This window comes from Trichosurus vulpecula, chromosome 9 (assembly GCF_011100635.1).
Source record: "Trichosurus vulpecula isolate mTriVul1 chromosome 9, mTriVul1.pri, whole genome shotgun sequence".
In the NCBI taxonomy this organism is placed as follows: Eukaryota; Metazoa; Chordata; class Mammalia; order Diprotodontia; family Phalangeridae; genus Trichosurus; species Trichosurus vulpecula.
In genome coordinates, this window is record NC_050581.1 from 77,645,485 (window position 1) to 77,667,073 (window position 21,589).

The window sequence follows — 21,589 nt, forward strand, 5'->3', positions numbered from 1 at the left end:
ATAAAATGGGAATAATAATATAGCTATATTTTATATATATATATATGTATAATACATTATATATAATATAGCTATGATAATAATGTAACTACCCTACAGAAGTATTGTGATGTTCACTGAGGTAAAATGTAAAGTGCTTTATAAACTTTTTTTGTAAACCTTTAAGGTACTATATAAATAGGAGTTGTCATTTTATGAAATACCTTGTGCTAGAATGAACAGAATGCTTGTGTTGTGACCGTATCTGTTTACTTTGTTGAAGCTTATTGTTCAGGGTCATCCTTTATATATCATGTGTTGTCCTTCTACCACTAAGCTGCTGTTGAGCCACAAATTGCAAATGATTTGGAGTTGTTTTGCCTACTTAGATCTATAACCATTGTAATTCCCAGTCTCTCTTCTGTCTTGTAGTACAAGCTTCATTGGCAGAGATTCTACGCCATGTTTATTAAGAAGGTATTATTCACTTGGCGCAACTGGAAGATGATGGTAGCACAGGCAATTATTCCTCTGCTTTGTGTAATATTAGTTATGCAGGTCTTTCAAATGGATTTAGACACAAAGGAAACCCCTATGTTACGTCTGACTTTGAACCAGTATGGCCGTACAACTGTGCCTTTCTTCATCTCTGAGACTTCTAGGCTGCATCCAAAACTCTCAGATCACATTTCAAACACTATTCAAGCTGAGGGACATGTGCCATTGGAAGCTTTAGGTAAGGATCACATGAAAAGGGACTGGTGGTATGTAAGTACTTATGGCATCACAGGCTTTAGAGCTTCAAGGGGCCTCAAAGATCCACAATTCCCTCATTTTGCAAATGAGAAGACCATGGCTCACACAGGTAAAGAGACTTGCTCATAGTTGTGCTAGGATTCTGTTGCACAGCTGGGATTAGCACCAAGGTTTTCTGGCTCCACGTCCAGTGCCCCTTCTACTCCATTACACTGTTGCCTGAACCATTTTCAGGGAAATGATGACCCTGAATAGGTCACTTAATCTTTCAGGGGCCCCAAGTAATTCTCTAAGGCTTGACTAATCTCCAGGACTCTCTTATTATCAAACAGATGTCAGTCTGTATTGAGAGAAGAAGTTTCCCATACACATGAAATCACAGGTCTTTGGGAACCGTGCCCCCCCAAAAAAAGTTATAATAGCTGTTATACTGTATACAGTCAGGCATAGAAACATTTTTGAGAATAACAGACCTCTAGGAAAGCAAAGTTGACAGCCAAGAGCATTTGAATGTTTAATCCTTGTCTCCTAGTCTGATGGTTTTGGGGACCTACTGGAGGCAGGAGGAATGATATGACTCACCTGTCCATTTTCCCTGCAATTATCAACAAATGCTTACTAACTGGACAGTTTTGTGTTAAGTCATTGAAAATACCAGAAAAATTCAAGACATCCCAGACACAGAATGTACATATCTGAAGCCAAATTTATTAAAGGATCTTGCAATCATAGATGACTGAGCCAGAGGTGGTAAGAGAGGCTAACAATATGACTGCTGGTTTTCTTAGTGATTCTCTTTAAAGGGCAGGTATCCTTATCTGGTCTGTGGGGTTCCCAAATCAGACTTCATTAAGCATAATGGAAGGGCCAAGCTCAAAGGATATCAACCCCACTCCCTCTTATATTCAATAAGCATTCCCTTGTTTAAAAAGAAAAGATTAAAAAAGACAATACAGTTCACTAAGACCAATCAACATCCCAGTGTTCACAGGATCTACATTCTACACCCGTAGTCCCCCACCTTGATAATGAGGTAGGAAGGCAGGTACATTTTCTTATACTGTGGGCATGTTGTCTTTCTGGTTCTAGTTGCATTACTCCTTCCCTCTGCCTTTTCTGCTCCTATTCTTGTGTACCTGAACAGATCTGGGGGAAGTTATACAACTATACTGACTTTGTAAAACCTGTACAAAATTTTTGTAATCTAATGTCATCTGGGGTCTAACCTAATCTAAACTCAATAGGGGTCCTCTGTAATATCTTTCTGACCAGAATTTAGACCCCTTACCCCTCTTAGGACTAGCACTACTGCTTCTGCTGCCACAGCTTCCAGGTCCCACAGCTGGTACTTCTTCCAGGTACTTTTTCATCCCAGTGTTCACACATATACCTCTCTTTAGGTCCTCCTAAGCTGGACTGAAAAAATGAGATACTGTGACTTTTTTTTAACCCACTCAGAATTTGATTTGAGGCATTTTGAAAAAGTTGTTTAGAGGGTTGGATTGGGAGAACTCAACTAGAAATGTTCAACTCCCTCCACCATCTTGGCTGCATCTCAGGTTTGATGATTCTTAAATTTTCTTTCCTTGGCCTATTTTCTAGGTCAGTTTTTAAAATAGTAGATAACTTTGCATTTCATTTTATTTTTTTTTTAATTTTTATGACTTTGTCATAATATTTCTTGTTGTTTGTCTCTAAGAGATTATTGAGTTCTTTTTGCTCCCTTCTATTGTTCAGAGAGTCCATTATGTGAGTGAAATTTTCCTTCTGTTCCAAGTTATTTGCTCTCCTTCCAATTATTTCTTCTAGAGCTCTTATTTTAATTATAATTTCATTTCTTATCTCTTTCTTCATTTCTTCCAGCTATTTTTATAGCCCTTGTGGCCAAACCATTTTCCCTGCTGCTTTGTTTACAATTCTTTTTTTTTTTTGGATGGGGAAGATGAGGCAATCGGGGTTAAGTGACTTGCCCAAGGTCACACAGCTAGTTAGTGTCAAGTGTCTGAGGCTGGATTTGAACTCAGGTCCTCCTGACTCCAGGGCTGGTGCTCTATTCACTGCACCACCTAGCTGCCCCATGCTTATACTTATTATAGTTCTTATGGAGTTATGTTCTTCTGAGTTTTTACTTCATGAGCTTCTCTTGACTCAATTTTTTTTCACAGTCTATGGTATCTTCTTTTCCTTACTCATAAGTTCAGCCTCAATTCCTGTTTTAGGTCTTTATGCAATAGCCAGACTCCACACCACTCCCATACTCCCCCACCCTTGGCATGTCTGCACTCAGTATACTGAACAATTTGAGCCCTACCTTCTAACCCCCTGCTTTATTTTTTACAAAACTCAGAGTGATATAGGCTTGAGGGGCCTCTGGAGTATCTCCAGGCAGAGTGCTGCAGATTTCAGACCCCTGTCACTGCCCCCGGACATTCCAGAAAGCAATGTCAGTTGAATGATGAGGTTGGAAGTCAGGCTACAGAGAGTTAAGAAAAGGATAACAGAAAAGGAAGTGGAGGTACTTCATATATGCAGTCTTTTCAAGGAGTTTAGCCACAAAAGGAAGGAGAATAGCTGGTGGGAATTCATGAATTGAGTGAAGGTTTTTTGAGGATAGGGGAGAAATTGGCATGTTTGTAGGCAGCAGGAAAACATGTACTAGACATGGAGAAATTGAAAATAGATGAGAGTGAGAATGATGGAAGGGGCAGTCTGCTGAGGAAGACAAGATAGAATGGGATCCCTTGTGCAGGTAGAGATGTTTGCCTTGGCAAAAAAAAAAAGGTAACTTCTTCATGTGAGTCAGGGGTGAAGGAGAAGTTAGTGAGGAAAGACATCTGAGTGATTTGAGAGAAGGAGGAAGAAAGATGTGAGACCTCTTGATAAATGGCCTCAGTTTCTTCAGTGAAGTGTGAGGTAAGGTCCTCAGCTGAGGAGAAAAGGAAGGTGCCATGGGACACTTGAAGAGGGGTGAAAAGGTTTAGCATAGCTACTATGGTGAGCAGGAGAGTAAATTGAGTAGGGAAATATAAAAATTTTGCCTTGTGCAATGGGGGCCTATTTGAGATTATATAACAAAAATTTTGTAGTGGGTCGTCATTAAATAATCAAGACTCTCTCATGACTTTCTCCAGCTCTGTTCAGCAATATGTGAAAAAAAAGAAGGTGGCAAGATTAGGGTTCGGCAAGGCATGATCAGTGATAGGACAAGGAAAAAGGGACTCCTTGGTTTTCAGAATTTCTATTTTTAAAAATTTATTTGGAGCTTTTGCCTTGTTGTTTTTCTTTTATTTTGTTCTTGTGGTTGGATGCCTAGATTTGTCCCTTCATTGGTCTGTTCTCTCTTTTGTTAATGAATGTTTTTGCAGCTTGTGGTGATAATGTGATTGAAGATCTTTCTCACCCATTCAGTAGGCCTCTGGTGGAGCCAGTTAAGAGAGGCAGGCCCATACCTTTCTGTTGCCAATCAGTGATTAAAGATCTTTCCCTCACTCTTTTGCGGATTGGGCGTGAAGCCATCAGGCCCTAAAAAGAACAGAATACACCCAGAAGGTAACCATTGGGAACTGAGAATTCAGAAGTCAGAAGAGAAGCCAGACTTCAGAATTCAGCCCAAGGAGAAGGAGTAAGAACTCCTGAGTCCACATAGCTGCAGAAGAGAGTGCTAAGGGGAGAGTGGAAACCAGAGAGGACACAGGCAAGCAGACTGTTAGGATTCATGAGTGATTGTTTACCAGAAGGCCCTTGCAGGAGGGGAAGGTTACAGGATGACTTGGCTCTTTGCTGTAATACTGTGTTTTAATCTCCTTATTGCTATTGTAAGAAGCACGCTTGGCACAGAGAGTTAGGTATCAAGGGCAATTTATTATTATTGAGGAATCCAAAGGAATTGGAAAATGTTCCTGGCCAGAAGCAGGCTTCACTCTTCTTTGGGAAAAGGAAGCGAGGAATACAAAAGTGTGAGTAATTTTATAATGTTAGACCAATGCAGACTGATGCAGCATCAGCTCAGAACCTTTGTTGAGGGTTGAGGGAGCCAAGGTCCAGGAACCCCAAGATCGGACTTCCCAGATGAGGTCGTTGAGGGGGAGTGCCCCTCAAGGACCCGAATACTGGAGAGGGTCAGGGCAGTCTGGAATGAATTCACAATCTCAAGCATTCTTTAAGTCAAGGTGGCAAAGATTTATTACACTTTACAGTGGGCAGGAGTTCTTAGGGAACCTGCAACCTAACACGGGCTACAGGGAAAGGTTTTATACGATATTTGGGGGTGAAACCTGTTAATTAGGTGTTTTGGGGTGGGATTAGGGAGTGGTTAAAGGGTGGTCAGTTCTTAAAGGAACATGTACTTTTTGTATCTACTGTGCAGGTATCTTACCCAGAGTTCACTGGGAAATAGCCCAAGGTGGGGCTACCTGGGGGTGTGGTTTTGACCATGAAATGTCACTAAGTCAACCAACAGTCAGGGCTGACTAGAAATATCCAGGTGGCTTCCATCAAATGTCTTGTTAGACAAGATGAATGTAAGGGAGTATACATTTGACTATGTCTAGGATACATATCAGTAAGGTCAGTAAGTAGTAAATATTGTTATGTCCCAGTGCACAGCCAATTAGCACATACACAGAGAGTTGGACCAATGAATTCTATAGTTATAGGTGGCCACGGTATCAGGAAGAGAGATAAATGTTTTGCTATGGCATGCTGCCCTTGAACTGGAGAGAAACTGCTAAGGTCAATGCTTTGATGCTAGGGAGAGATGTGATTTTAGAACTGAATGGGATTTTGGAATTGGGGTCCAGGCACAGGAACCCAAGCAGAGACTAAGGAGAAATGTGATGTTAGAATTAGGGTCCAAGCACAAGTACCCACGCACCCCATCACCTTCAGAGAATGGATTGGTCCATTCCCCTTCCAGGTTACAATCTTCCCTAAACACCCCTTACATGCTGCTCCTTGGCATGATCCCTGCCTCCAACATACATCCCATGTTTACAAATGGCAGAAAACTCCCTGTGGGTGTGTAAGGTAATATTCAATTGGTCATTTAAACATAAATGGTAGCCATTTGACCCAGTTCTCCCTTCAACCCTGACTTTTATCTGGCTGGTTTAAGCTGGTTTTCCCTATATCCTGGGTTTGTGGTTTCCACAAAACCACCAGCTGTTCTCTGATTGGCTGGGTCCACCTGGCTTAGTTAATTTTTATTCCCTTCTTTGTTCAAGCTGACACTTCGTTATTCTGTGGAAACTTAATTTTTACCAATCTCTCGCACTACATTGAGGTGGGCTTACTGGTTTTGGAATACAATTACTATTATATTGAATTGGAATTATTGGTTCCAGGATTTGATTCTTTGGTGCCTAAATAAATGTTATACTTCTTCTGCCTTCTACCTAGAGAGTTTTTCATACTTTGCAATTCTGAACCATACAGACTTGTTCATGGTCATCCTCGAGGTCATGAATCTTGCCTTACTGATACACAGATACAGATTTTTCCATAAGAATTGCTTGAGCTGCGTTCTACATGTTTTGGCATATTGTCATTATAATGATTTTCTCTGATAATATTGTTTACTGATTTTAAGATTTGTTCTTTGACCTATACATTGTTTAGTATGAAGTGTTCATAAATTCATTTCTAAGATAAAAAGAATAATTGGGAAAGGGGAATCCCATGAATTTTACCATAAAAGTATGTGGGGAAGGGGGCCTTCTTTATTATATCTATAAAACTTTCATGAAAGTAATCTATTCATGCACTGAGGGTATACTCAATGAAAACATTAAAAACTAATAAGTAGGATTTTTTAACATTCATTTAAAAATTTTAAGTTTCAAATTCTCTCTTTCCCTGCAGCCCTTCCCTCACCCATTGAGAAGGCAAGCAATATGATACCCATTATATACATGAAGTTATACAAAGTGTATTTCCATATTAGCCATGTTGCAAAAAAAAATAAGCAAGAAAAATAAAGTGAAAAAAGTATGCTTCAATTTATACTCAGAGTTTATCAGTTCTCTCTTTGGAGGTGGATAGCATTTTTCATCATGAGTTCTTTGACATTGTTATGGATCACTGTCTTGATAAGAATAGCAAAGTCTTTCACAGTTGATCATCATTACAATATTGCTATTACTATGTACAATATTCTCCTGGTTCTGTACACTTTACTCTGTATCAATTCATGTAGGTCTTCCTAGTTTTTTCTGAACCCATTTGCTGCCTCCTTTCTTATACCACAATGTATTCCCCAACTGATGTACATATGTTTTTTAACAATCCTCTGGTAAAAGGGAGTCCCTTCTGGGAGGACATAAGGTTACTCTGTTGATCCTTGCTTTTTATGACTAGACACACTAGTGCCTTGCTCCCCCAGTATAAGTGCAGCTATCAACAGGTTAAATCCTTCTCAGGTACCCATTTTACGTCTAAGGAGAGGTCCATCAACCAGCAGAGATATCAGGGAATACAGTCCTTAGTGACTTCAGATGCTGAAAATAAACATGTAAAACAATAGGAATGAGTTCGATGCAAAGATTTATTGTAAGCCCTGGGAAAGAAGAGATCAGGAGAAAGAAAATGGGACCCAATATACAACTCAGGCATACACATTAATATAGAATATAATTCAGGTAAAGGTAGTTCAGCATTGGGGAGCAGAAAGACATGTGTCCATTTATCAGGAAGAGAAGAGTCTAAAGTACCCTTCTGAGAGTGAGGTTCTTATACTATCATTTTGGATGGCCTCTTTGGAGCTGGCTGATTTGCATATCAGGGGTCAGGGAGCACAAGGGATTTGGGATGGTTAACAAAATGTTATTTTGGAGATTTATCAGTGAGAAAAGCAAACTGCTGGTGATTTACAAAATATTATTTTTTGGCTCAGAGCTATACTAACCTTAGAAAAATATTGTTGTCGCTATTTTTCCATGGGTATATTCTATAGGCTTATAGCCTACCTGAAGTATATTAATTAATAAGCCTCCTGGTGAAGGTGAGAGAGGAGAGTATAAAAACTGACTTGAAGGTTAAGATCATGACAACTGGTCGCATCATTTCCTGACAAATAGAGGCAGAAGAAACGGAAGCAGTGTCAGTTTTTATATTCTTGGGCTAAAAGATCACTATAGATAGCAACTGCAGCCATAAACTAAAAGACACTTGTTCCTTGGAAGGAAAGCTATGGCATACCAAAAGCAGAAATATCACCTTGCTGACAAAAGTCCATATAGTTGAAGCTATGGTTTCTTTCAGTAGCAGTGTATGGCTGTAAGAGTTGGATTGTAAGAAAAGTTGAGCGCTGTAAAATTGATTCTTTCAAATTGTGGTACTGCAGAAGACTTTTGAGAGCCCCTTGGATAGTAAGCAGGTCTTACCAGTCAGTACTTGAAAAAATTAATTCCAACTATTCACTGGGAAGGTCAAATTTTGAAGCCAACACTTAAATACTTTGGCCACATAATGAGAAGATGGGACTCACTGAAAAAAACCCTGATGTTGAGAAAGATTGAAGGCAAAAGGAAAAGAGGACAGCAGAGGATGAGATGAATAGATTGTGTGATGGAAACAATGAACGTGAACTTGAACAATCTTCAGGAGATAGTGGAGGATAGAAGGGCCTGCCATTCTATGGTCACAAAAAGTCAGACACATCTGAACAACTAAACAATTCCCTGAAGGGGAAACCAGCATGATGGTCCCCAAACCATCAGGCCTGATCATATGACAGCATCCCCTTAATTTCCAACAACAAAAAAATAACTGCTGTAAATATTTTTGTACAGATAGAGCCTTTCCCTTGTTCTTTGATCCCTTTGGGATATAGACTTAGTAATGTTATTGTTGGGTCAAAGGACATGTACAACTTTATATCCCTTCTGGGTATAGTTCCAAATTGTTCTCCAAGATGGTTGGACCAGTTCGTAACTCCACCAGGAGTGTATTAATGTCTCTATCTTTTCATATCCCCTCCAGCATTTTTCATTTTCTCTTCTGTCATTTTAGCCAATCTAATTGGTATTTGGTGGTACCTTAAAGTTGTTTTAGTTTGCATTTCTCTACTTTTAATCATTTAGAGCAATTTTCATATGACTATTGATAGCTTTGATTTCTTCTTCAGAAAACTGCCTATTCATATCCTTTGCCAGTTTATCAATTGATGAATGGCTCTTATTTTTTTTAGTTGTCTCAGTTCCTTATATATTTGAGAAATGAGGCATTTATCGTAGAAACTTACTGTCAAAATCTTTTCTCATTTTTCTGCTTTCTTTCTCATTTTGGCTACATTGGTTTTGTTTGTATAAAATTTTTTTTAATTTCATGTAATCAAAATTATCCTTTTTTCTTCCCATGATCCTTTATTTCTCTTGTTTGATCATAAAATCTTCCTTTATCCACAAATATGACAAGTATTTTTTCCATGCTCCCCTAATTTGCCTATAACATCACTCTTTATAGCTAAATCATGTATCCATTTTGACCTTATTACAGTGTGAGATGTTAGTCTGTGCCTAGTTTCTACCAGACTGCTTTCCAATTTCCCAGCAGGCTTTGTCAAATAATGAATTTTTGCCCCAAAAGCCTGACTCTTTGGGTTTATCAAACATTAGATTATTATGGTCATTTATTTCTGTATGTTGTATACCTAATCTATTCCACTGATCCTCCCCTCTATTTCTTAGCCAGTACAAGACTGTTTTGATGAATATTGCTTTGTAATACAGTTTGAGATCTGGTACTGCTAGGCCACCTTCTGTTTCAACAATTTGGCTAGCAGCTGCTGTGGGGGTAAAAAACCAACACGAGCCCAACAACAAGAATGCTGCAAGCACAGGTTCTTTTGATCTGCTTTACTAAGGAAAGCAACGTTAAGGGGTTAACAATCTTACTTTAATCCAGCATACAAATATCATTCACTTAGTTCAGGGGGAAAAGCCGGCACGCTGAACTTCAAAGGAAATACAAACAAATTACAAAAATCAACAGATAGACCTTGTCTGATTCAAATTTCAATGCATAGTTACCAGAGTTTAACAAAGTCCAAATACCTGGGTTTACAAACTGGAGGGCTCTTAACTACAGCTGCCCAGAGTTTCCACATCAGCACTCCGCCAAGAGTGAGAGCCCTCACAAATAGCTCTGTTCTAGCTTTTTATACCCTCTTTAGTCGTCATCAAACGTCATCTGAGTGACCAGAACTTAGGCTCCTACTATTGGCTCTGGTCTTAGGAACTCCACTTAGGACCCTGAGAGTTCCACACCCACATAGGCTTAGCACCTAGTAGATAGGGGTTTGGACCTAGTAAGGCTCAATCAAAGACACTTAATTAATCATTTTAAAACAGTAAGAAAGTCCCACCTTAATTGATATTACACCTTCCTTCACTCTTTTTTCTATCAATTCCCTTGCTATTCTTGAACTTCTGCTCTCCCAGATGAATTTTGTTATCATTTTTTTCTAGTTCTATAAAATAATTTTTGGTAGTTTGATTGGCATGACACTGAATAAGCAAATTAATTTAGCTAGAATTATTTTTATTATATTAGCTCAGCTTACCCATGGGCAATTGATACTTCTCCAGGTGCTTAGATCTGTCTTCATTTGTGTGAAAAGTATTTTGTAATTGTGTCCGTATAGCTCTTGGGTTTGTCTTGGCAGGTAGGCTCCCAAGTATTTTGTATTGTTTGCAGTTATTTTAAATGGAATTTCTCTTTCTATCTCTTCCTGCTGGGCTTTATTGGTCATATATAAAAATGCTGATGATTTATATGAATTTATTTTATATCTGCAACTTTGCTAATGTTAATTGTTTCAGCTAGTTTTTTAGTTGAGTCTCTGGAATTCTCTAAGTCATGTCATCTTCAAAAAGTGATAGTTTGTTTCCTCATTGCCTATTCTAATTCCTTCAATTTCTTTTTCTTATTGCTATAGCTACCATTTCTAGTACAATATTGAATAATAATGATAATAACGAACATCTTTACTTCACCTCGATCTTATTGAGAAGGCTTCTACCTTTACAGATAATGCTTGCTGATGGTTTTAGTTAGATACTACTTATCATTTTAAAGAAAGTGCCATTTATTCCTGTGCTTTCTGGTGTTTTTAATAGGAATGAACCAATTTTAATTTTTAAGAAATTATTTTCTTTAATGAGGTTTTGTGCCTCTTTTTTTTTCCATTTGGCCAATTCTGATTTTTAAGGAGTTATTTTCTTCAGTATTTTTTGTGTCTCTTTTACCAAACTTAATTCTCTTTTCATAATTTTCATGCATTGCTCTCATTTCTTTTCCCAATTTTCTACTATTGCTCTGATTTGATTTTAAAAAGAATTTTTGCTCTTTTTAAAATCTCTTCTAGGAATTTTTATTGGGCTTGTGTCAAATCTTCATTTTTATCTGAGGCTTTGCTTGTAGATATTTTCATGTCTTTGTCTCCTTCTAAGTTTGTATCTTGCGCTTCTCTGTCACCATAGTAGCTTTTTATGGAAAGGTTCTTGTTGTTGTTGTTGGCTCATTTATCTAGCCTATTTCTTGACTTTGAATTTTATGTTAGAGTTGAGCTCTGCTCACCTTAGCATGAGAGACGGTGTCACTGTCCCAAGCTTCAGACTTTTTTTACCCCGCTATTTTCACAGATAATTCTTGAAGTCTGTAAGTTTTCAGTGCTTCCATGATGGTGTGATCCTAGGAGAGTTGTGGTCATTGCTCTCATGTTCTGCATTCTGGTCCTTACCAAGGAAGGGCCCCTGCTTCCTTGCTACCACAAGCATTAGTGCTCCTTTCTGCCCTAGTCCTGTGACCAAGACCCTTGCTCCCTTGTGACTAACCACAAGTGCTCCTCTCTGCCGTAGAACTGTGACTCCAAACTGGGTATGGGAAATAAAGTTGCCAAGCAGACCTAGTCCTGTGCCCAGTGCCCATACATGCATCATCCCCATAATCTCTTTCTGGACAATTATCCAATCCTCCTACCTTCTCTGGATGGTGAGAGCTTCTGAAACTGTTGCCCCTGCTGTAGCCTCCAAGACCCATAGCTGGTGTTGCATATCTTCCAGGCCAGGCCCCACCCAAATCTCTCCTTTCAACTTCTTAAGTTGTTTTGGGCTAGAAAAATGTCTCACCCCAACCTTTTGTTGACTATGTTGCTCCAGAATTCAATTTGACACATTATTTTAAAGTTGTTTGAAGGAGAATGTTGGGAGAGTTTGGCTGGAATGCTTCTTCTACTCCTCCATCTTGGCTCTGCCTCCAAGGCAGGCTTTTTTAAGGTGATTTTCTATAGTGGACCAGATTATTACATTTGTACATCAAACTGAGACTTATGGAGAATATAAGGCCCCACAGCACTTAATGAATGTTAATTTTTAGAAAAACTTTGAAAAAAACAATCCAGGCATGGTGGCATATGCCTATAATCCCAACAACCAGGGAGGCTGAGGATAGTGGATCTCTTTAGCTCAAGGGTTCTGAGCTAGAGTGGGTTATGCTTGTTGGGTATCCACACTAAGTGAATATGGTAAGCCTCCAGGATCTGGGAGATCAAGTAGGGTGGGAGAAAGAGGATCAAGTTGCCTAAGGAGGAATGAAAGGCCCAGGTTTGAAACAGAATAAGTCAGAGCTCCTGCATTGATCAGTCAGTAGCCAGGACTTCTAGCCTTGGCAAGGTGTGAAGACCTGGTATTTAAAACACACACACACACACATGCATGCACACACAGAGCAAAACTTTACAAATACACAAATAGAGATGAGGTTGAGAGAAGAGATCAGAAAGGTACATAAGGGGGAATAATGTTTTTTTTTTCTTTATCAAAATATAAGTAACATATGGGAAACAGAGAAAAAAGGTTGTACAACCAAAAATAAGTAATTAGACCTAAACACAGACTTCATCTACCTTGTAAATTTGTCTTAAGATTTGAGTGACAGAAAGTGTAGTATGCTATCCAAAATTCTTTCACATATCTGTAGGTTATCATGCCATTGGTTACTAATAGATATTCTAGGTTACTGATCACATACCATGTTAATTCATATGCTTTTTGTATATTGTTTGTGATTTTAAGTCCCAGAGCCTGGTAGAAAGAACACTAGACTGGGAGTCAGGAAAATATTATTCTGCCTCTGCCTCTAACTTACTATGTGACCTTGCGCAAACACTTTTCCTGACTAAACTTCAGTTTCCTCATCTTATAATATGATGTGATTAGGTTAGGTCATCTCTAGGGCTCTTTCTAAGTCTTGCATTCATAATCTTAGTAGGGTAAAGTGACTGGGGCCCTATCATTTGGTGCCACCATTTGGGGGCTATTCTTTCCCCTTACAGTGGTCTTCTTCCTGATACTCCTGTAACTTATTGTTTGCTCATTGCCTTGCATAGCTCCAAGGCCAACATCCTCATGCTTCAGTAGCTGTGGTGCCCCTTCTCTTCCCATACCTAATGCCACCCCCATCCCTCAACTGCTTTGTACATTTGGGGCATAGAGAGTCAGTCATCAGCTGCCATAGATTTGCAGGGCAAACTCCCTCAGGGATGAATCTTTCCCTCTCCTAGCATGACTGTACCCATCCAGGGGAGTCCTAGATTTCTGTGCCATTCTTTCAGGGAGGATGCCTTTGACATTTCTCCCACTCAGAGTGATGAGACCTGGAGTCTCAATGTTCCCTGACACGGGGCAGCATCTCTACTTTCACAGTCTTGTGTACAGAGTACATCTTTTTGGCCCAAGGTCTCCCTCACCCGTATATTTTCATTGAGTATCATTATTTCTAATTACAGCCTTCATAACAGTCTGTGGTTTATGTCCCCAGATGATGTCTGAAGACTAAACAGATTGTAGTCATGTAACCTTCGAGAATTTATATTCTCTTTCTGAGACTCAATGTCATATGAAGGTTTTGGGCTGAAGTATGTTCTGTATCTTACAGTCTATGATTCTATGACTTGTATGTTCAATTTTGTTTATATTGTCCTCATGTCACGAGGTTTGGTTTAGTGCTAGGGATATAGAAGGTGTCCAATCAATGCCAGTTGACTGATATTCTAATGTTGCTTCCTGTTCCTAGAGCCCATAGAAGATTTCCTGTTATTGAAGGCAAAAGAGGAACCTGATATCTTCGATAAGAAGTTTCTTATGGCAATGTCCGTTCAAGAGCAGGAGGATCAAACAATCGTCACTGCTCTATTCAATAACCAGGCTTACCATACTGCTCCCATGGCCTTGTCAATGGTGGAAAATATTTTCTACAAGTTATTTTTTGACTCCAGGGCTTCCATTACAGTAACCAATGCACCTGAGCAGCCACCAACTTTTACATCTGTTTATGGAAACCTCTTTCAGTATGTGTAACTCCCCTTCTTATGAGGTTAAAAAGACATCTCTGTAGTACTTCTTCTCTACCTGTTTATTCAGTTTAGATGTTATACTCTTGAAGGCAACCTGAATTAGGGGATAAAGTGATAGAATTGGAGTTAGGAGGACTTGGGTTCAAATCTTGCCTCTACTGCTTACTAGTTCATGTCAGTCAACAAGCATTTATTAAGTGCCTACTATGTGCCAGGCACTATGCTAAGCACTGGTGATACAAAGAAAGGCAAAAAGATTGAGTCTGCTCCCAAGGAGCTCACAGTCTAATGGGGAAGACATACAAACAGCTATGGACAAACTATAGGCAGAATAAATTGGAGATAACCAATAGAGGGAAGGCACTGGAATTAAAGGGAATTGGGAAGGACTTCCTGTAGAAGTTGAGATTTTAGCTGGAACATGAAAGAAGTCAGGGAAAGCAGGAGGCAGAGATAAGGAGAGAAAATATTCTAGGCGTGGGGGACAGCAAGTGGAAATGCCCAGAGTTGAGCAAAGGAGTATGAGGAACAGCAAGGAGAGCAGGGTTACTAGATCACAGAGTACATGGAGAGGAATAGGTTATAAAAAATTTTTTAAAACCAGAAAGGTGGGGGAGCAGATTATGAAGAGCTTTGAATGCCAAAGAGTATTTTATATTTAGTCCTAGAGGTGTTGCAGACCATTAGAGTTTATTGAGTAGGGGGTTGATATCATCAGACTTGCACTTTAGGAAGATCAATATATAGTAACAATAATATTGTTTTAAGAACAACTTTGAGAGAATAAGTCATTTTGACTATTACAAACCCAAATTAACTACAAAGGACATATGAAGGAAGATTCGTTCTGCATCCAGATAAATAGAAGTATGTATAGAATGATCTTATGCATACATATATATATACATACATACATATACATGCACACACATATACATACATACATACATATATATTTGTGTCTAATGGTAGCCATCTCTGAGGTATTTAATGGTGATAGTAATAGTCGTTAACTCACAGAGTTGTCATGAGGACCAAATGAGATAATATTTGCAAAATGCTTAGCACAGTGCCTGGCACATAGTAGGTGCTTAATAAATGCTTATTCCCTTCACTCTTCCCTTATGAAAGGCTTCAGAAAGGTCAGGAAGGATTAGGATTAAGGAAAAGGCCAGTAGAGTTGCCAATTAAGGGAGATTTTCTCGTTCAAAGTTTGATAACTTTGAGGAGCAGTTAAATGATGATGTCAGATGCCAGACTAGAGAATTAAAAAGAGAATGAGAAGAAAGGAAGTGGAGGCATCAATTGTCTACTGTCTTTTCAAGGAGTTTAGAAACAAGTCATTTGGGATGATAGAGAGGATGGGTGGATAAAGTGAGGGGTTTTAAGGATGGGGGGGAACATGGACATGTTTGTAGACAGAGAAGCAACCATTAGATGGGGAGAGGTTTGAAAATAAATGAGAGAGGAAATGATAAAAGGGGCAATCTGCTGGAGCAGATGGGATGAAATGGGACTTATGACCATGGATAAATTACTTCAACTGTCTAAACCTTTGGCAACTCCCTAAGACTTTAAATCACAGAGAGCATACAGGGGGCTCCCACACATGCAAAAAATCCCAGTACCCGGAAGTATTGACTCTTGAAGGTAGTCATTGATAATGGCTGATCTGTTACTGGTCTCTTTTTTCCCCATGTCCTGTCTCTCATAGGGGCCCTAAGGGACATTTTATTTCCATTTCCGTGATTTTTGGAATGTCATTCATGGTCAGTTCATTTGCCGTTCTGGCAATCAGTGATCGAGTCGTAAAGTCAAAACATATCCAGTTTATCAGTGGAATCTCTGCAGCTCATTACTGGCTCCCTTTCCTATTGTGGGATTTATTCATCATCTTCATTAACAGCTTGCTACTTCTGGTAAGTGTTGGATAGTGTCTATATTGAGGTCCATTCTACTGCATGTCACAGAAATTTCCCCCCTGGACAACACTGTCCAGTGCCTGAATCTAACCAGGAAAGTCAAGTTGACTACTTTAGCTCCTGCCAATTGGGAAACACAGTTTAGAAGTTTCTAGATCCCCATGCCCTCAACTGAAGAATGTTAATTTCTCTGGGACTTACAGAAACATTGATGACCTTCTTTAGGCTGAGCACCCTATATTATTCATCCCCTAAAATTTTGCCCCAAAGATTTGGAGACTTGATGTTACTGGGGATATCTGCATTGATCAAAGCATCCCTTCTGTGACTCTTACATTATCAATTAGAAGGGGAAACCATTCCAACTGGAAAAAAAAAAAGCAAAGACGATAAGAAAATGCTGTCCACTGGGGACTCTTTGGTTGCTGGGGAAATGAGGTTATCTCTCACTTTCATTATGAAGTGCCAAGATTTTTACAAAAAGCTAAATTGAACTGATTTCTAGGGAGATGCAAAACTTGTTTTTAGAATAAGGGCTAGTACATTCCCCTCTAGTGTTCAGAATTGATTTCTTAATATTTATTAATTGTTTTTTCCTTTTCTTCCTTCCCTTTGAAACTGTGTCCATACCCAAGTCCTTAATGAAAGTAGTAGATGAAAAAGCTTACATCCAAAAAGGCCACCCTGAAGCTACCATTGTGATGTTAATGCTGTATGGCTGGTCTGTCATCCCTTGCATGTACCTGATGAGCTTCCTCTTTTCCGGTTCTGCTTCTGGGTGTGCCAAACTCATAATTCTAAACATCATTACAGGCACTGTTCCATTCATCGTTATCTCTATCACAGGGCAAAATGGTAAGACATTCATCCCCAGGACCCCATTCCACCAATATATACTAAGCCATTCTGGTGAATCAGAGAGTGAAGGGAGGGGAGGCCTGTTTATGGGGTAAGTGAATGGGTAGGAATGGACTCAAGGATAAGGATATCATTAAGAATTGAACAAGAACTGCCAGTTCTGGATGAAGATGGTTGACTATTTGATTAGTTTCTCTTTGATACTCAACATAAAAGGCCATTTGCCCATTTAAATCCCCAAACCACCTACCAATAAATCAATAAATATTTATTAAGTGCCTACTATGTGTCAGACACTGTTATAAGAACTGGAGTTGCAAAAAAAAAAAAAAGGCAAAAGACAGTCTCTGCCCTCAAAGAATTTGTAATCTAATGGGGGAGACAACATGCAGACAGTTGCTTACAAACAAGCTATGTGCAAGATAAATAGGAAATTTAACAAAGGGAAGGAGTTAGAATTAAGTGGGGCTGGGAAAAGATTCCAGTAGAAAATGAGATTTTAATTGGGACTTAAAGGAAGCCAGGGAATTCAGGAGGCAGAGATGAGGAGAGAATGTGTTCTAGGCATGGAGTGCAGCCAGAGCCAAAAGGTGGAGTCTCTTGTTCATGGAACAGTTAGGAGGCCAGTGTCACTGGATTGAAGTGTATATGTTTGAGAGTAAGATCTAAGAAGACTAGAAAGATAGGAGGAGGCTGGGTTATGAAGGGCTCTGAATGGTAAGCAGACCATTTTGTGTTTGATCCTGGAAGTGATGGGAGGCCACTGGAATTTATTGAGTAGGGGGATAACATGATCAGATGCGCACTTTAGTGACTGATAGAGAATGGATTGGAGCAGGGAGAGACTTGAGGCAGGCAGACCCACTGGCAGTCTATGATAATGGTCTAGGTGTGAGATAGTAAGGGCTGAGCCAGAGTGGAGGCAGTGCTGGAGGAGAGAAGGGGGCATGGTGTATTGGAGAAATGTTGCAGAGGTGAAATTGACAGGTCTTGGCAACAACTTGGATGGGGGGGGGAGGTTGGCAAAGTGTGTGAAATATAGTGAGGAATCCAAGATGTTTCCTAGGTACCAAATAATTATGCATACAAGTCATAATGGAGAACTGCCAGAGAGGCTAAAAGGCATGTGGATACAATTAGAAACCTCTAGGGAGAGTAGTATAAAATAATAGAATGTGCAAGCATAAGACATAGATAGAGAATTTCTGGCTTCAAGGGGAGGGAGAGAGCTACACTTCATCTCAGCCATAAAGGTTGTTCATATGCCAGTGAAAGATCACATGACTCTGGCCCAGTTATTGTTAAGAGCTCCCCGGCTTGTCAACCCAGATGTTGATGGTTTCTTGGTAACTATGAATTGTGATCTAGTCTGTTTATATTGTGTATGTTTGTTTGTAACTTTTTGTATTTGCTCTGAAGTTCAGGTTTCTGGCCTCTCCTCCTGAACTAAGTGAATCTATATGAATATGTTGAATTAAAGTAAGATTGTTAACCCCTTAACATTACTTTCCTTAGTAAAGCAGATCAAAAGAACCTGTGCTGGCAGCATTCTTGTTGTTGGACTTGTTTTGGTCTTTCACCCCTACAACAGCTGCTAGCCGAATTGCTGCTACAGATCTTGGGCAAGTCACCTTACCTCTCTTTGCTTCAATTTCCTCAACTGTAAAATGGGGATCATAATGTAACCTACCTCCCAGTGTTGTGAGGATAAAGTGAAATAACATTTGTAAAGCACTCAGTACAGTGCTTGGCAGGTACTAGGTGCTAAATAAGTTAGCTATCATCATCATCATCATCATCATTATTACTGAAGGAAACAACATATAAATAATTAGGTCTATACAAGATAACATGCATGTGTGTGTATTTGTTATGTATGTATTTTTATATACAAAACACATACAAAGTTTATGAAGGCACTCTCAAAAAGGAAGACATTTTTAATTTCCTGCTGCCCAACGGACATCTCCATCTGACTATCCTGCATCATCTCCACTGTAACACATCCGAAACCAAATTCATCATCTTCCCTCCAAACCTGCCTCTCTTTCTGGCCTCCTTATTTCTATCATTACCATATCCCCAATTACCCAGGCTAAAAAACCGAATCACCTTAGATTCTTCCCATCCCTTGGTCTCCTGCTCAGCTAGGGGCAAGGACCATGTTTTAAGTGTCTTTTAATCCCACCCATCCCCCAGCATCTAGTACAGTGCCAAAAATGTAGTAAGCCCCTAGGAAATGTTTGTTGAATAAGTATCAAGGGATACTCTCCTCCTGCACCCTGGCACTGTATTAGAGTCTCCAGCTAAGGCAATAATACTCAAAGACGTGTACATAGTAAAAAATAATTACTGAATATTAGTACAGACAGTAATATTATAGGAGTCCAGAGAGAAGAGAAAACTTTAGTTAGCATGGGCTGCTTGGGGTTACAGTGAGATTTGTTCTGCACTCACAAGATGAATAGAATTTGGATAGGCAGTAAGGAGAAGGAAAATATTTCCAAGTAGCATCAAGATGTTTTCCTTATGCAGGAATAGGGTATAAGGAGGCAGATCTGTTCTGCCTTAAGTGTGCCAGTTGTATGGTAGCATACCTTCTGAGAGGAGTTACTGAAGAAAGAGGGGCCCATGCCAGCTTGGTTATTAATAGTTTAGGTTTATTAGGGTTAATTGGGGGAGCTTACTCCCAAGAGGCTATCATCCTAAGTGGCAACAAGACAAAGTAACATGGTGGGTCCCCACACCAGCCCCAGGCCAGGTATTATACAGAAACAGAACAAAGAAGACAGGGATGGTCCAAGGTCATCTGTAAGTTCTCTCATAAGACAGTTGGAGCTTCCTTTGCTGTTTTCATCTACTCAGTGTAGTTTACATTCTTAGTGTTGTCATAGGTCACATTCCCAGCCTCTGGCTACTACCATACGTAGGGATGACTTGAAAGGAGACCTGAGAGATGGGTTGTGGTTAGTGTAAGCAAGTTGTTGATGTGATTGATGCAGAGGGTATTAGAAAGATGTCATCATCCATGTCTTCATGGATCTGCTTGTCAGTGTGATGTTACCATGGAATTTAAATCACTGTGGAAGAAAGGGAGCTAGTACAGATCCTGGAATTGTGTGTGTGTGAAAGCATCTTTACCATGTTGTCAGCATTTTTGTCAGGATTGATATCTACAGGGGTTGTGTCAAAGAGGGAGAATGTGGTCAGTGGAGAACCTGGAGGATTGCAAGTTCTAGATTTGGATAATTAAATCTTATTGGACGAGAAGGTGAGAATGTGACCACAACATGATCCCTGAATAATTTAAGAGGAGTTTGTCTCCAGATACAGATACCGGGATAGCTTGGGAACATGGAGAGAGGGATAAAAAGTTAGGCTAGTATGAATCTTCATGGTATTAGAACCCCCAGAGTAGGGTATATGAACTTACCTCTGTATGAGTATAAGTTCAATTTGGATCAAGATGAACAACTGAAGCTTGATTCCCATGGCATATATTAGCATTGTACAGATGTGATTGACAGTTCTGATTCTCTCTAGTCCCTTCAGAGTAGAAAGAGTAGGAATGGAGTGTGGGACAGATAATGGAATGAGATTGATTAAATTTAAATGTTTGTGCATGAGTGTGCCAACTCCTGTGCTCTCCCATGGATGTAACAAAATGGTTTGTGTAAGGGAATGATGGGAGATAAGGTTGGAGGTCTTTGGAGATTAGGCTAAGAAGTTAAGGCTTTTTCCTTTAAAATATTCCCATATTTTAAAGGTTTTAAGACAGGAGAATGATGTGATGGAAGAAATGTTTTAATCCTAGAGATTAATTGACAGTGTGGTGTAATATAGAGTCAGCCTCAGGGTCAGGAAGAACTGAGTTCAGATCTTGCTTCTGACACATACTGTCTGTGTAACTCTGAGCAAGTCACTCAGTCTCTGGTGTGCCAGGCAACCCTTTAAGGAAGGAAGAAGACAAACATTTATTAAGTACCAAGGAGACAAGCATTTATTAAGTATCTGCTATGTTCCAGACAATGTGCTAAGTGCTTAACAGATATCTCATTTGATCCTCACAGCAACCCTGGAAGGCAGTTTTACAATTGAGGAAACTGAAGCAGACAGAGATAAAGTCACTTGCCCAAGGTCACGTAGCTAGTAAAGCCAGATTTGAACTGAGGTCTTCCTGACTCCGGGCAGCAATGTGGCAAAGTGGACAGAGTATCAGGGCTGAAGTAAGGAAGATTCATCCTTGTAAGTTCAAATCTAGCCTTAGACACTTAGTAGCTGTGTGACCGTGGGCAAGTCACTTAACCCTGTTTGCCTCAGTTTCCTCATTTGTAAAATGAGCTGGAGAAGGAAATGGCAAACCATTTTGGCATCTTTGCCAAGAAAACCCCAAATGGAGTCATGAAGAGATGGACAGGATTGAAAATTGCTGAACACACTTCCTGATTCCAGGCCCAGTGGTCTATCCACTCACTTCGCTCCCTAGTTTCTCTCTAAGACCTCTCATCAGGAGTTTCCTATACCAATAAAGTTACAGATATGGTCTAAAAAATACCTTCAGGGTACAATGTATGAGAGAGGGCCTCAGATTGAGGCAATGAGGGAAGATCTGGGGTGGGGACAGTGGAGGAAGGGGGACACAGGTGCTAAGGGATAGAAAGGGAGGCAAAGATATTAGGGGTACTGTGTGTGAAAAATTAAAAGGAACTGATGCATAATTAGA

The 21,589-nt window shown here is 39.7% G+C and overlaps 1 protein-coding gene across 1 annotated transcript in view; it reads left to right on the forward strand.

The window, feature by feature from the left end:
• The window catches only part of LOC118832162 (ATP-binding cassette sub-family A member 3-like), a 259,116-nt gene that overhangs the window by 213,553 nt on the left and 23,974 nt on the right, over positions 1–21,589 (forward strand). The window contains exons 19-22 of the mRNA XM_036739579.1: positions 412–715; positions 13,807–14,080; positions 15,801–16,005; positions 16,644–16,863. Of these exons, the coding sequence (XP_036595474.1) occupies positions 412–715; positions 13,807–14,080; positions 15,801–16,005; positions 16,644–16,863 (1,003 nt within the window). The remainder of the gene's footprint in view (positions 1–411; positions 716–13,806; positions 14,081–15,800; positions 16,006–16,643; positions 16,864–21,589) is intronic.